At 39.2% G+C, this 17,347-nt stretch overlaps 1 protein-coding gene across 2 annotated transcripts in view; it reads left to right on the top strand.

Annotated features, from left to right (window-relative positions):
• The window catches only part of LOC103022574 (MAM domain-containing glycosylphosphatidylinositol anchor protein 2), a 273,753-nt gene that overhangs the window by 167,372 nt on the left and 89,034 nt on the right, over positions 1–17,347 (top strand). For both annotated transcript variants that reach the window (XM_049483026.1, XM_007230730.4), the window contains exon 7: positions 9,534–9,863. In XM_049483026.1, coding sequence (XP_049338983.1) covers positions 9,534–9,863 — 330 coding nt within the window. The remainder of the gene's footprint in view (positions 1–9,533; positions 9,864–17,347) is intronic.

The following is a 17,347-nucleotide window of genomic DNA, read 5'->3' as shown; positions in this document are numbered from 1 at the left end:
TGATCGAATTTGTCAGTTTCAGTAACCACCTAATATAAAGTAGCAAAACACAGTTGGGCCAGTAAAGCATTTTGCCAATCCTTATCAAAATATTACGTTCTGGCATTGAGAATATTAAGTGATGGAGTGTATAAAGTGGTTTCTATTTGGTGTCTGTATAAGCACCAACAATTTTGTTTGGTGAATCACTTCTTACCTACTTACTATCGCTAACTACACTGACTTTTATTAGGAATATATGGTGTGGAAAATGACTTTTGTCAGACTTTTGTCCCATTAAAACCAACCAATCATCACCTGATTGCTGCAGACTCTTTAAGTATAATTGCTGACCCTGTGCATCCCTTCATGACCACAACTACTTGCATCACAATTGAGTAGTGCAGTTATGTCACTCTGGATGGACCAGAATTTGAAAGGAGATCTCCAGTATCAATGTAGTGTTGCTTATAAACTGCTCAGTAAGCACTGTGGTTTTGCTTTTTCCACATGGTTGCTAGGCTACTTGTTGCTGTGATGTGGTACATGTCTAATATGAGGTTAGTAGGCGGTTGCTATGCTCTTCCTGAGCGGTTCTGTGCTATAAAAGATTATTGCTTTGCTGTTCCAGGTGATTGTTGTTTTGTGTCACTTATACATTAGTACATTAGTGCACTAAAGTGTTCTTCTTTATTTTTTTCTGATAGCTAATGACGGCTAGCACGTGTGGCATATGGCTAGTATGGGGTTGCTAGGCAGTTGCTATGCTGTTAGTGAGTGATTCTGTGCTATAAAAGATTATTGCTTTGCTGTTCCAGGTGATCGTTGTTCTGTGTCACTTTAGTTCTGTGTCACATTAGTACATTAGTGCATTAGTGCACTAGTGAATTGTGCTTCTTTATTTTTCTGAAAGCTAATGATGGCTAGCACGTTTTTTTTAAAGACTGTAGGAAATAAAGCAATGCTTGAAAGCACAGTAAACATAATTATGATTCATATATTGTTTCATACTGTTCTTTAATCAAATGTAGATATGATTTCACCACGTGCACTTTTACATTTTGTCACACTTCGTAAGCAGATGTAGAGGATATATAGGATTGGATTCCTGTGAATCCATTCATTCGTATAATGATGCAAGATTCTCATTGCTTCTTAGGAACTCACCAGCGGCACAATTACATGACTCTAGAATGTTAATATGGGCTTCAGTGTAGAATGATAATATGGTGGTGGAAGCACAAATGGTAGGCAGAAAGAAGCACTTGGACTTGGATTAGGGGCCGCATCTCTGCCGGGCTGTGATAATGAGAACCATCCATCAGCCAGCAAGTACTTAAATATCTGCCACGTAAACTGCATTATGTACATCAGCACAGATAAACAATGCATTTGCATGCGTTCAGAGAATACGATTTTTCTTATTTAATCACCTCCTTTGCATCCTGAACCGTGGAAGACTCTCTCTCTCTCTCTCCAGGCAGCAGTTTAAAAGTGCTTTCTGCGGATTCAGCACTGACGCACGTTACTGGCCAGATCTGAGCATCTATGACAGGAGCAGCCAGGGAAATAAAAAGGAGCTCTACCCAGCAGAAGCCATATCATCAATAATGCATAGCGAATATGTGTTTGTGTTATGTTAACTCTTATTTTGTGCCTTGGCGCACTCGCTACGCCAATGCTTTTAAAGCTGGCTTTGCTGCATGTAGACGAGGCCTCTCGACTTGTGCCATTTGAATGGAGGCGCTAAAATTCCCATTGTACGCTTTTCCTGCTACCTAATAAACCACTTACCCAGGGCGCGGTGGTCCGTGGCCTACTTCTGCAGCTGGAATCTCAGTCGCGGCGAAGCTTCCCGAACCTAAACATGCCGTGCGCTCATAAGATATGAATGAACAGGGGAAATGATGTAACATCCTGGCAGCAAGAGCATTTGAATGTACCAAATGGGAAAGAGTTGTTGTTGTTTTTTTTGCTTGTTGGCGTTCCCTGCGCGCTCATGGAAGTTTAATGAGCTAGGACGACTTCTTGTTTTCGCAAGGGCAGGAGGTGGTAACGTCTGTCACCTGATGGAGTCTGCCCTCTGCTCTGGAGCGAGAACGCTTACTTTGATCTGACCCTCTTTGAAGCTGCCTACTGCTGGAACAACAATGCGTCCTCTGTTCTCTCAGAATTCAGCCACTTCATGAAACTGAGGCAGTGACATCAGAGGACGTGTCATGAACTCCTGTGTGTTCTGTATGTAGCGCTGAAGCAGCTCCAAAGAGGCAGATCAGTCAGCGGGTTAACCTCGAAAGATTCTGCTGACACAAAATGCGGGCCCTTTCACCTTATCTCAAAATATCACTCAAACTATCTTTGCAGGGGTTTTATTAGATATTGGCTGTTCACTGTACTTATACTAAGCCTAGGAAGTTGCAAGTGCTTCAATAACTTTTGTGTTAATCACACTCATCATCAAAAAAGAGTAGTACTTAGAAGGAATCAGATGACTGGAATGAAACTGGTTTGGAAGAATGCAAATGTTTCAAGTTTCACGCTTAGTCATGCATGTCTGTCTCGATCAAAGGCATCTTTCAGGGTGACACCACTCACAAGCTCCATGCCTTCTATCCATGTGCTTCTATCAAGACTCCATTTTTTAGATTGGCCTTGTTGTTGCTTCCCTCTTGGCTTGTATAGAATGCCTGTCCTGACTATAGAGTTCTTGTCATTTTGCATGACACCTCCAGACCGCCGACCACAGACCTTGTTCTTTTTGTCTGTGATTGGCACAACCCTCATCCACTTTCTGACTTCAGACTGACTCTATAGTTTTATTTTGGTTTACTCTTATGGTTGTAATATCTTTTGAAAGGGACATTTGCTCTGTATAAGAAAGTGAGAGCAGTTTCCGCAGTTGAAAGTGTTTTAGATGGGTCTATTTGTAGATTTCCGGGAAGCTGCATGGTGTTGCCAAAGACATGAATGACGTAAAGGTGTTGTGGCAGATTGTTGTGTAATGACTCACAATGGCAACAGGTAAATATCTTTATTCTGGTTACTGGATTGGAAATAGTAACATGATTGATTCCTTGTTACTGAAAAAATGCTCAGTTTAGAGTAATATGTCACTAAGTAATGTTTCACTGACATCACTGGTGGTCAGTGCCAAGCAGTGGCGCAAAAAAAGGGGTACACAGCCTATGCGATGAATAGAGCAAAGTTGCATGAGAGACCAAACAGAGGTAAAATTATGTTTAGTTTTTTTTTGAACACGTAATGGAAAAGCGTAGTTTACCCATGCAGTTTTATATTTTATCCCTTTAGCCAATGTCATTTATTCTTCTTTTAGCTGAATTAAATTGCTGAAAAGCAGACAATGACACGCTGTTTCAAAATTCGGACTACGTTTTATCTGCAGTGTTAGCTCTGCGTGCTGAGCTTCTGCTGTGGCGGCAGTGTGATTCTCTAAGCTGATCATGCATAGCTGTGCTGCTACGGCAGGTGAGCTCACTTTCACACAATCTGCAGGATCTTGTCTTTTTTACGGGACAAGCATAAGAGTTTTGGGTCAGTTTCTTCATTGCAGTCTCCACTAACTGTATTTTTCACTGTCTAGTCAAGTGATAAAGTGTAAATTCAAAGTATAAACCTGAATGTGTTGATATAGACTGTAAATTAATAGTTTTAGTAATTTCTGACAATGAAATTATGTCCTTAAATCAATTAGTACGAGAGTTTAGGAGCAATACCACTGAACTTCTGAACACACCAAACATATACAGCCATCACTGTTCCTGTGGTCAGAAACAGATGAAGATCACTGATGAAGGAAGAGAGCATCACTATTACACATTAAATATGTAAAAGAGATCATTGACAGTCTCTGTCTGTACATCAAAGTCTAATGAAGTGGCAGGAAAGTTTCAATTTAAATTGCAAAGCAGATCTAGCAAATACACATACAGCTCTGGAAAAAAATAAGAGACCACTTACAAATGATGAGTTTCTTTGATTTTACCAAACTGAAAACCTCTGGAGTATAATCATGAGGAAGATTGATGATCACAAGCCATCAAACCGAGCTAAACTGCTTGAATTTTTGCTTTAGGAGTGGCATAACGTTATCCAAAAGCAGTGTGTAAGACTGGTGGAGGAGAACATGCCAAGATGCATGAAAAATCTGATTAAAAAACACGGTTATTCCACCAAACATTGATATTGATATTTCTGAACTTTTAAAAATGTATGAATATGAACTTATTCTAAAAGCTCTGCATCTCTTTTGTTTTATTTCTCATTTTCTGCAAACAAGTGCTCTAAAAGACAATATTTTTAAAATTGAATTTGGGAGAAATGTTGTCCTTAGTTAATAGAATAAAACTACAATGTTCATTTTACACAAACATATACCTATAAATAGCAAAATCCGAAAAACTGATTCAGAAACTGAAGTGGCCTTTTATTTTTTTCCCAGAGCTGTACATGCATTGTTGTAAGAATATGACATTATTTTGAATCATGATGAATGTCAGGTAGTGGTGGTTCAGTGGGCTTAGCAAACTGCCACTGTTGGGCCCCTGAGCTAGGCCCTTAACCCTCTTAACTGTAGTGTTGACTGCCCCCCACTCCAGTCACATGTTCTTACTTTATCGCTAGTGTGTGTGCTCACTAGTGTGTATGTGTGTGCTCACGGGTGTGTGTGGATGGGTAAAAGATGGAGACTGTGTGTCCAACAAAACTATGGTGAATTTCCTTGTTTTGTCTTGTCTTGTCTTCTTAAAATTGGGTACCTTTTTTAAATTGTGCACTGAAAACATTTTCATTTTTTATTTATTTATTTTTAGGGTGGTTAAATAGATTTCAAATGACACAGGTTTTATGAGACATTTGTAAAAGGACATTTTTTTAATTTAGTTTTTTAAGCTTTCATATCTCCCCTCTGTCCCTGCTTTCATTTTCCACCTCTCTTTGTACATTTATTCAGATGTTCTACTTTAACCAATCAGGGACAGCTTCCATGGCCCCAGTGACCTGATTTTAGATCTCATTCAAACGTTGTCACTTAATTACTCAGTGTTTAAATATCCCTTCATGATGTCTTTTACTTTGCAAAGTATTGCCAACACTCCTAGTTGCATGCAGAGTGTTATATGTGTTTCTGTTTACCTATTTGAGTTTAATCTCCTTTTGTTTCTGTTTTTTTTTTTTTTTTGCTCTTTTTTCTCTCTTTGCCCTTATCGGTTTGATTTCCTGGATCATAGTCCTGGGTTCATACGGTATACCAGAGGGATATATACCTGCCTAAAGAAACATGATAACAGAACTGCTGGAGCTTTTGCTGCTGCTGCTCCTTGCACTATGAGTAACTATAGCCCTTTTAAATATATGAATACCTTAGCTAGAAGGATAGTATTAATGCACACTGAACTAAATGTATTTGTGTGTAAGTGTAGAACCAAGGTGATTAAATACTTTAATGCCTCAAGTGGCTCCAATAATAAAATATTGTAAATTGATATTAAACTTGTGCCATAGAACATTTGAGAAATATATATATATTTTTTTGCTTTTTTTTTTTTTTTTGCTTTTCTGCTAATGAAGTCTGATTTCTTCATATTTCTTCGTAATTTTGTGGGACAAAGCAATCCTAATAGTAATCAAAACCTTAATTTAAAGCCTTAATGTTTGATATACTGTATGTATATGTACTCCTAACAACACAGTCAAAAAACCTATATAAAAGCGCAGTCGTGCAAATAAATATAACTAAATAATAATAATAAAAATAATTAAATGCTGTGATATACCGTGAAACCTTCAGAATCTTGCAAAATAATCATTTTCCTTATCTGTTTCTTCTATGCTGGTTACCTGGTTGTTTACTGAATCTTACAAATACTATTAAACCTACTCTTTGCTTTCACATCTGCAAACCTCTGATATATTACTATCATATCTAAATCAATCTGACCTGTATATATTTTGCACTCTGAGTAATGTAAACATTTAAATATAGACACATACAATATTAAAAATCAAGTCTCTACTTGAGAATTCTAACTTGTGTAAAACCCCAAAAATGTATGTATCACTACACCCCCATGTTGGTATCACTGCTGTGCACCTTATAAAGAATTAATCTGGTCAGACATGAGGATTTTCCATTAATGGACAAAGTAGAGGGTGACTGATAAATAATGTAGGTGTGTTGCTGCAGATTTCTTACAGTCAGTACTTTTAAATCTTTAAAAAAATGTATCTATATGGTAGATGGGCCTTTCTGAGTGGTCAGCGAGGTCAGGAAGAAGAAGATGCACCTAATAAACTCTGCACTATTATTGTGTGTTTCTGAAGTTGAATGCAGTTTGCTGTAAGAGACTGGGCTAAAAATATCAACATGTCTGGAAGTCGAGTCGTCGCAATCCCCTGAAGAGAAAGGACGTTTGTGTTTCCTCTCAGGAGTGTGTTGTCAGGAACAGCTGTGCGCTCATCAGTCGTGAGATGCAGCTGCAGGTGGTGAATGAGTAATGGATGAGGCCTGACGTCCATCCTGTCTTCAGCTCGAAGCTGAGTCACTGGATGTGTGCTGGAGTGGTGGGGAGCAGCTAAATGGAAGGGCTGCTTACTGGTTGCTGTTTTTGGGTGCTCAGGGTGGAGTTTAAAGAGAAAGCAGGTGTGAAAGGGTCACTCCATTGTGCAGCTCTGCAGATGCAGGTGTAGACCTGTTGGGCTTTGTTTGAAAAGGTCATCTAGGATTATTAATATTCTTAGAAAGACAGGTTGGAGCTATGGGGAAACCTTGTTTTTTTTTACGAGGAACTTGTAGCTGATCCCAGTCTATAAAGGTCTTTACCATACCAGAGAGAGATAGAGCCCAGATAAGAATATAAGAGTACTGCTGTCTGCCTGCACAGTTTAGAAGTGTTTTTTTGTTTTTTTTACTTTTAATTAACACAGTTTACCTGGAACTGGAGCAGTTCACTTAAGAGTAAAGTGGTTCGCCAGCAAGAGCAGTTATATAATACATCATACTAACAGTATATACAGAGAAAGCAATGCACAAAATCCCTCACAGCTCTCAAGCATCCAATTAAGAGCACAGAAAAGCACTTAGAAAAGCTCTAATGTTTTTCTCTTTTTTTCCTACTTCTCACCTGTTCTCTGCGCTACAATTATTAGTAAGGTGTAATGCTGGTTGGTTGTGTGAAATATGATTGCTGTTGCCGATATTGATTCCTTTTCTTGTAGGAGTGTATTTATTGTTCCTTTGAACTAAATTAAATTCTGTAGCCTCAGTGCCTCAGATAACTCTCTGCGGTGCAGCCACTAACACATGATTAAGTGGCAAGTCTCAGATTCCTCTTATTTGATTTGAAAAAGGTCATTGTCGTCCGTAGTATTACAGTTCATTGACACCGTTTTGTATCCAGGGACCCAGGTGAAAACGAAATTACTCATACAAATTGAAGCCTTCTGTAGAAACGTGTCGACATTATTACAACATGCCTCAGACATCAGATCCGCGACGGGGAAGTATTGATTTAAAACAAAGCAACGGGATCTCGCATCACGTCTGATGAAATGTGTCATTCACTCCCGTCTCGACGCTTTCTTCTCATGCTTTGCTTTTTCAATTTCCTGTATTTGAATCTGACATGGCACTGTCTTCTTCATCCGTGCCTCCTTGTTTCAAACACATAATATCACAGGAGAATCGCTGAAAAAGATGCTTGACTCTGACTGTTCTTTTTTTGTGAGATAAAATGCAGATTCTTCATCTGAACTATATATAAACAGTGCACAAACAGAATCAGTCTGGTATGGCAGGATGGAAAAACAAGCCTGTGGATTAATGAAGGAATTAATGAATAAATACTTGAATGAATGAATGAATGAATTTCCACTTATATAAAGCCTTTCTAGAAACCCAAGGACACTTTTGTCACGGATGAGTAGGACGGACATAAGTGCAGATATAAGATTTATTTAAACAAACTAGATTTTCAAAAAGCAAAACAAACACAGGTAATGCAAAAAGACTAGAATACTAAACTACCTAAGACAAGAACTAAGACTAGACTAAGCTAAGAAAACGAGAAACTCTACAACAGGAACAACACTAATATTCTACGACTAAACAAACCTGACAAGCATACATGCAATCTTTAGAACACAACTCAAACTAAGCACACAAAACAACACACCTGGGTACATAAAACACGAAGATCATATGGAATACAAGGAAACACTCAAACTACAGGCTGTTTATGCAGAGAGAGGGTGAGGAACACCTGGAGCAGGAATAAAGGAAGGTGGGGTTACAAACAAGACACCAGGTGACAACACTAAAGGCTAGGGCAGAGACACGACCGAGGATTACATGGGGAGGTAAACAAAACAAGAGAACTAAGGACAGGAGCAGAAGACAGACAAAGGCTCCAGGTGTGACAGCTTTACAATCACGTTTTTACACACAGTCATTTATACTCAGCACCGGTGAGAAGCGGCAGCCAATAGCACGCAGAGTACTCTCAACCAGAAACAACCGTGCACCTGGAGGACTGCATCAGACACAGCATTTTACCCTCGAGAGAGTGCCAATACATATCTGGGCACACATACATATATACACATTTACACACAAACTTACATACATACCACACACATACACACCAGATCAATTTTTGGGGGTATTTTTAGAATATCCAATTTACCTGACCTCCATGTTTTTGGACTGTGGGAAGAAACTGGAATCCCCAGACTCACACAGACACCCAGAAAACATGGAAACTCCACCCAGATAGGGGCTTGAACCCAAGATCCCAGAGCTGGGAGACAAACGTGCTAAACCTAAAACCACTAAGCCATCACACCACCCTATTAGCTGCTAAACTTGCCTGAGTTATGTTATACACTGATGCCTACATTATGACCACCTCCTTGTTTCTGCACTTTATAGTTACAATTTTAGACAGTTGTCCCACTTTTTCACCTGCTTTCACCCTGTCTGTTCTTCAATGGTCAGGACCCCGCAGGACCATCCATTACAAAGCAGATGCAGCAGTGCTGCTGGAGTTTTTAAACACCTCACTGTCACTGCTAGAGACTGGGAAAAGTCTACAAACAGCATCCCGTCTGACACGTAAAAAATGCAGAGAAAAAGAATAGAAACAAGCAGTTGGTTATAGTGGTGTGGTATTTGGTGTTGTTTGTGCATTTTTCTCACATTTGCTTTGCCATATATTTTGATTTATAATTAATGAGATGGTTGTATGTGTTACTTATAAATTCTTTTTAACCAAAAAAAAAAAAAGAAAGAAATGATTTACCTGCAGACAGGATTTGATGTTGATCAGTGCAAATTGCCACAAACTGTCAAGACACGTTACCTGAGAGTAAACCTCAGAATCCATTTTACTGAAGCTCATTTCTAGGCCAATCCCTTTTATAACATGTGAGAGAGTCATTATACTCTTGATATGTATGAAGCACAAAAAATAAATTTGTGAGAAAAAAAAAGGAATTGCTGGTTTATGATGTGTTTTTTTTTTCTATCTGTTTTTTTTTAGCTCTGAAGAAGGGCCGTTTCTGGATCACGCCCGATCCGTACCACAATGACGACAACATTCAGATCGGCCGTGAGGTAAAGATTTCCTGCCAGGTGGAAGCCACGCCCCCCGAGGAGCTGCTGTTCAGCTGGTTGAAGAACGGCCGGGCTCTGCGCAGCTCCGAGCGCATGGTCATCACCCAGACTGACCCTGACATCTCCCCAGGCACCACTAATCTGGACATCATCGATCTGAAGTTCACCGACTTTGGCACCTACACCTGCGTGGCGTCGCTTCGCGGCGGGGGCATTCCAGAGATCAGCATCGACGTTAACATCTCCTCCACCACTGGTGAGCCTCACACACCCTGCTCATAGTCACCACATCACGTCACCTCACTCACCCCCTTACTCACCATGCGTAATGCAATATGGCTAGAGATTAGATACTACAAGCTATGACGGCTCACTGCTGTGCCGATTTGATATATCTCTGTGTAGAATAAGAAGAATAAGGTAATAAGTTAATTATAACAGGGTTTCATTTAGTTGTCATAAGATTGCATCATTTCCCATGTCATTTAAAGGTTATATATAGTCTTAAGCCTTATTTGGACACGATTAGTTTTACCTGGGGAGCTGGGGTAAAGTATATTTTACCACAGGATATCTGTCAAATTTAAGAACGATTCCCACAGGATAATAAATCATGACATAACTGTCTGAGATGGGAGTAGCTACTCGATTTATTCAGTGCTATTACCACCAAAAAAGCAATAATATAATGTATTATTTAAGGCTGTAAGAAGTGTTGTGCATATAAGGAGGCCTTATCTTGTCTTCTGTATTCGACAGAGTTTTGCCACATACTTGAATGACTCAAGGTTTCTGTTTCATGTAAAACAAAACTCAGCAAGAACCAAAAAACACCAAAACTTACTTTTCCACAAGGTTTGCCTGTATATTTACCTTTCCAATTAGCACAGGATGATTATATCCTAACCTGCATTCATTTTTACAGCCCGGTAAGCCCGGTTTTCCAGGCTTTACTAATGCAGGAGTGAAAAGTCTGGGAAAAACAATTACTGGGACTAAAATCACAGACGATCTCCACCAATAGTTACTTAACCCCACCTACCCAGGCAAATCCAGTCCAAATAAGGCTTGAAGCTACACTAAATGATTTAGAATTTACCGTTTTAAACTTAAAATGTTGTAATACATCCTAACCTGTATTACTCAATATGTAAATGGATTACCACTACTGATTTTCAAGTATGTAAATGAAGCTAGATGTGTGTAATGTTAAAATGGAACTGCTGCCAGTTAAAGAAGTTGGAGAAAAGTCTGTATTATTATTGTATTATGATACCAATACTAACCTATTGTAAATGTGCTTTAGATTGGTCACTGTCGTTAGAGGAGCGCAGGTAATGCCCATAAGGATGACATAGCTATCCGTTGCCAGCAGTCAGAGACGGAGATTGAAGCCACTAAATCTGTCTATTAGCCAGTATAACAGATTGTATTTGTATAACAGTTATAATTGTCCTCCAAATATGTTTAGCTGTCCAATGGCATTGTGTTAACAACAGTTTTGCAAAGAAACATTGGCAGTTTTCAAGAAAGCACAAGCTAGCCCGGTAATCCTGGAAATGTTTTACCAACTCCTGTAGCATATTGTGATTGGAGGAGTTCTAGCGATTGAGCCAGAACAGGCAAACACTCGATGAGGGAGGAAATTTGGGAAAGTTTTAAAAATGAACACAATATTTTCGTGCCAATTCTTATCATTTTGCCTGTAGTGTGTAGTACTTTCCCAAGCCTTTTAATAAAGCATTTTCTGATTTAGTATTCAGACCTACATTATAAATATATAATAATCAGAAAGCTTGAATTAGCATTATATTAAGGTCACTGTTTTTTAAAGGTATATTACAGTATATGAAGCTTTTAGTATAAGTGGATAAGATAATGCATTTTTACAGTTATTCATTAAGTGTTAAGTGCATTAAGTCTTTACAGGAGAGGAGAGCTGAGAGTAACAGTGAACAGAAAGAAGGGATTTCCCCTGTAATCAACACTCATTGGGTTGATCAATAAGCTTCCATCTCACAGTGTTGTGTCACCATTCATTATCGTCCTGCTCATCTCGGACCAGAGGGAGGTGGACCAGATCAATACACAGGCTGAGGAACCCCAGGCCATAGGAACACCACCAGCATGCCAAACTCTCCATCTTCTGCCTGGATGTCCTCCCATCGCTGACTGGTGATTTTTATACGGGTGGTTTGAGGGAGGCGGGGATGGTGGTGGTGGTGGGAGGAGGGGGGAGGGGGACGGCTCTCACTTCACATTTGACTAAATAAAAGATACAAAAAGTGAGTTCAGACTGACCTAGTTGATTAAGTACTGTATTACTGGCTTTGTAAGCAGGTTTGTCTTTCCCCTTTGTTATTCAGACGCCCCACGTCAAATTCAGTACTTGTTAGTGTCAGTTCCTCAACCCACTTAGATACAATCTTTTAATACACTTCTTTTTCTGAAAACTTTTAGATTTCTTTTTTTAAATTCAGGAACTATTTTTCATGCTGTCTGTGAGCTGTCTGTGATATTCATTCAATAGGAGAGCGAGCGCATGCTGATTATTGCCATTCGTCGGCTCGCCAAAGCAACAGGCCGCAGCATCACATGGCTTCTTTATTTGCTACATCACACGAGAGTGCCTTTTCCACCTTCCTGCATAATTGGTAGAAGATAATCCTTTGATAATCCCCCGTGCAGTAAAACAGTGGAATCAGTCGCACCTGTCATGTTTGTTGCCTCATTATTTTTAAGCAGTATGACTTCTCTCTTTTTTGACACACTCATCGCGCTGCACCGACTAGCGGGTGGAGGCAAAACAGAGCATAAATAAAACACTACAATGCACACACACACACACGCACACACACACACAATGTGCTGTCAAACTGATGAAAGAAAAACACTGATTAGATTTTCTTTTGATTACCACATACTATAAGAGAGATTTGAATGTGTAATTTGCCAAGATGAAAGTAAGGTGTGTTTAAAGGAAAGGGTGGTTGCAATTGTATTTCATTAATGGTTGTATAATGAATAATTATGTAGGTCAAACAAACATGTTTTTTCTTCGTTTTTTTTTTTTTTTCTCCAGAAAAATGATTTCATTTGCTTTCGGCCTGTTCTCTGGTGCCAAGTTCTTAATGGCAGTGTTTTCTCTAAATTTGCTTGTATCTCGGTTTGAGCTTGTTTCCATTCTTTGCCCACCCCGGCGTACAACACTGCTTTTCCCTCACTTTATCTGGGGTGTGCCCAGTACTGTAATAACCATTAGCCTGTGTGTTCTCGCCCTGGGCCCCGTTTCAGGATAAGCCGTTTTGTGCTGGCTGCAGCACTCCTGAAGGGGAGGAACTGGAGCGCCAATTAGAGTTCTTAATAAAAGCATTTAGAAGAGATTAAGCAGCAGGTCTGCCAGGGTTTCATGCTGGGGAAATGTTTTGAACGAGATTGAGGCCGGAATATCCGCTATTTGAACACACAGTGCAGGGGGCTTAGGTAGATACATACACTGGGCTGCAGCACAAGCAGCTGCTGTGATGGTGAGAGCCTGAGATGCTACGAGAGAGAAAAAGATGGACTACTGTATATATATATATATATATATATATATATATATATATATATATATATATATATATATATATATATATATATATATATATATATATATCTTGACCCCGCTTTGCTTATAGTTTAACTTTTAGATTCCTCATGATTTTTTTGCTCAACCCGTTTTCTCAACCCTATTTTCAATCATCACACCCTCATTAGCCAAACGATTTTTTTTTTCCAACCGGGATTGCACAGCTAATGCTTTATTCATGAAGCGTATTCAAACGAGGGCCGAGATTTCCCCCACCGATAGAGACGGATTAAAAGGAATGACGAAACCCGCGGAACAGAAAGTGGCCTCCATTTTCATGCAACGAGCGCAACGAGGTAAAACACAATCAATCTTCATTCCACTCGCTGGCTTTAATGAAGCTGTAGAGAGCGGGCCGGATGCTTCTATCAGCTACCAGGCAATTAATCTTTGCATTAGTCTGTACATTTAAACACGCCGCACAAAAGAGGACTTGAGGAGGACAACGAAACTCGCCAAGATAGCGTCCCTGGTATATGTTCCATCAACCTGCCGCTCCCTTCGTCCTTTAGGGTGACATCGGAATTCATCAGGCTCCTAATCGAAACCATTAGCTTTAGATTCTTCGGCTTTTGCCTCCATTTATCTGCAGGGAGGAGAGATTTGTAAAGAACTTGACGTAAGTGAAACAAAAGTGAAACAAAAAGGAACTTGCTGTAAAAGACTAGGCTGGTTGAGAGATTGTCTGGCAAGGCTGAAGACCTGAGACGTTTTTCATGTTCTTTTTTCGTGACATTCCACCACAAGGCCTGGTCACCTAAAGCTGGGTACAGCCCCTCGTGAGATTGGCTTAGTTGTTTATTATAAAGATAATAGCTTTTCTAATTTAAGTGGTCTAGTTTCACACTGACGCATTATGGAGTCTCTCCTACACATCCTGATGCCGTCTCCGCTGATTGTGCGCCGGGCCCAAAATGACAGTGCGGGAAGCAGCGGCCGTGCGCAGCCTAATAATGGAAGTCTTTTCACTGATACCAGATTAGCCTAGTATTTGTCTGCTGTGGAAGGAAGATGGAAGCCATATATTCATTTCAAACCCACTTACTGAAGCTGTAACCCTAACCCTTTTCAGCTTATTTCCAGCTTATAGCCTACTGGAACTGCACGCTCCTAGTGCCTCCACTGCAAACCCCCAATGTGATTAGATGTGTTTAAAAAATACGAGCTAAAAGGTGTTAGATATACTCTGTTTAGAGTAGAGTTACTGGTTGATCAGTGGTTGATCAAGTATGTATCAAATATGTTGGGTATAGTCCGCAGAGAACAAATAGAATTTATTGCAACAGTTTATTTGTTGAGCATACAGTATTGGAGGAAAAATACAACATACAATGTGCTATTACTTGTACAGTATATATCTTTTTACATGGAACATTTACTAGATATTTCTCAATATGCAAGTGCTGCAAAAAAATGTTTTTTTTTGTTTGTTTTTTTATGAACAAAAAAAGGCAGAAATGTGTTCTCTGTAGAGACAGGACCTGTTAACTCATTTGTACTTCAAGCTACAAAAATGCATGTAATCCTTCAAGTAGTGTCCACACATTTGCATAAGTTTGTATAATTAACTAGCAGCTTTAAAAAAAATGTAAGACCTGGTAGATGTGTATGTATTGAAGAAGTCATGACCACATACTCAAAATATTGATTTTTTGGATTGTGAATAAGTTACTGCAAAAAAAAAGCACACTGAAATGGCAAATTATAATTATTATTAGAGATGCATGAGTATGGATATTAGAATTAATATTTGGCCTGATACCAGGATAATGTACTAGTACATTATATATATATATATATATATATTTATATATATATTCAGTTCAACATAATGGAAGATGGCGCACGCAAGCAGATGAGAGAGAGAAAAAAATCTAATCTATATATTTTATCTAAATTATATATATTTTTTAAAAATATGCTTGTTTGGGAAAAGCAATGTAAAAATATGTTTTATATAATTTGACTTTGAGACAAAAAAACTCAAAATGAACAATGAAAATGAAAATGAAACCATCTTTTTACAACAACTACTAAACTATTACAAACTATTTCCATTATATTCTAAGGTATCTGTATCAGTATCGGTACAGATCAGTACAAAAATACATGCATTCATACTCATACTCCAGTTATTGTACAAAGAGAGCTAGCCCTCTCCTTAATATATACTTTAAAAGCATGAGATCAATCTTGGGGGCAAAAGATTATTATTAGTAAAAGATATGCACAAACTGTGTAGCGACAATGAAAAAAAAAGTCACTCAATGCAGTGCTTTAATGTAGCTTTACTGTCACTGATTGTCAGCTTTTGAGATGCAGCACTTTATGCAGAAAATGAGACATTTTTAACAGAAATGAAAGACATGCTGCTTACACGAATACAATAGAAATTTGGAGAAAAATAGTTTTAATTGTTTTAAATTGTAGGGTAAAAGTTGTAATTGCACAGTGCACTGGGTTATTAATGACAGGGTTGTTGGTTTAATATCTACCTTTGACAAGGTCCTCAACTTTCACTGCTCTCTGGGTGCAACACTAAACAAACAACAAACGACTATAGTGATCATAACACAGATAAAAATTAGCCCCACCCCTTTTACACATCTGTGCATGAACACACACACAAATACACACCAGCAAAAACAAGCACTTGGTGACACACAGTGAGAGAGTGAGTGCACGCGCCCAGAACAGTGAGAGTGAGCCAGAGACTGTAAAAAAGATGGACGCCGTGTCTCCGTTCCCATTCATTCAATGAAAATGAAGCCAAAATCTTCCGCCATTTTGGCAGTAGAGACCAGAGGAGGGAGAAAGACTGTGGAGAGCAGCCTACTCATTTGAATAACCCCGCCCCTGAGGGCTGCCTCGCGGTCACAGACTGCAGAGCGGAGCGGAGCTGACGGTCTGTTATTGGTCCCGCCCATAAGTAGCCCTTTTACCATAACCACACCTTTTTTGAATAGAGCTGAATAACGTTTTAAAAACCGAATTCTGTGGGGATATAAAAATTTGACAATATAAGCAGAGGTTACACTAGCTGCTGCATTTAAATAATGGAGGTAGAATTACAGTATATTAGAAAAAAAACGTGATTGAATGTTGTCTGTTTTGCCATTGAAACCTATGGGAATGGGTGGAGTTACACAGCTTTCTGCAGCCGAACAGCAGGGGGGGCCCGACCTGTGGTGGCTTCACTTTTAAGAGACGATGCTCTGTCCAGCTATACACAGTCTAGGGGTGAGCTAATCAATTGAGGTTTATTGTCACAGCACATAAGTACAGGTGTACAGGTAAGTGATAAATTGGATGCATGATTCAATTTAGTATGCAGAAAGAACACAAGATCTATAACACATAATACAATAGAAAATATACACTTAAATGTAAGAGCCAAACAGTGGCAGCTTATCGAGCCCACATATTGAACCCACGTTGCTATTGATGATGGCCCAGTGCTCTTACAAAACTCTCTACACGATACTTACCACTCCGGGCACATGTGCTAACTGTATTTCACTGAATGTGTGCAGGCTCAGTAGTGTGCCTGTGTTTGTTCACCACAGATGTTGTTTGTGACCAAATTAAATAGTGATTGTGCTCGTCTTGAAACAAACAGAGATTTCAAATGTACATTTCAACTCTGGGACATTTAAAAAAGATTTAAAAAAGATGCATTTTGTTTTGTTTTGTTTCTGGGCTGGGTTTCTTAAAAGCATCTCAGCACAAAGATAATTCTTAAAGTGTCGAGCGAGCATCACACTGAATACTCTCTCTCTCTACCAGTTCAGATGATCTTAACACTAAGAGGCTTTTGGGAAACTGGGCCCTGTTCAGTTTCTTCAGTACGACAGAAATAGATATGAAACTTGAAGTAAAGTTCTTCCTTGAGCGTCTTGCAGATTTCTGGCTCTCGTTCTGTTTCTTTGGAGAAATCCCAAGTTCAGCAACTTGAATATGATAGTGCTTGCATCGTTACCCCTCAATTTTCCAACCCAGTGTGCTCTCTCCTTCTCAGCGTGTTGGTCAGCGAACTGGGGAACTGTTAGGGAACTGTAGCTGCAAGCATTCTCTGAAGAAAGCAGCGTAGTCTGAACCCTTGTCTTCTT

This window comes from Astyanax mexicanus, chromosome 1, assembly GCF_023375975.1.
Source record: "Astyanax mexicanus isolate ESR-SI-001 chromosome 1, AstMex3_surface, whole genome shotgun sequence".
NCBI lineage: Eukaryota > Metazoa > Chordata > Actinopteri > Characiformes > Acestrorhamphidae > Astyanax > Astyanax mexicanus.
Note: the sequence above shows the minus strand (reverse complement) of the source record. Positions and strands in the feature narration are given on the sequence as shown.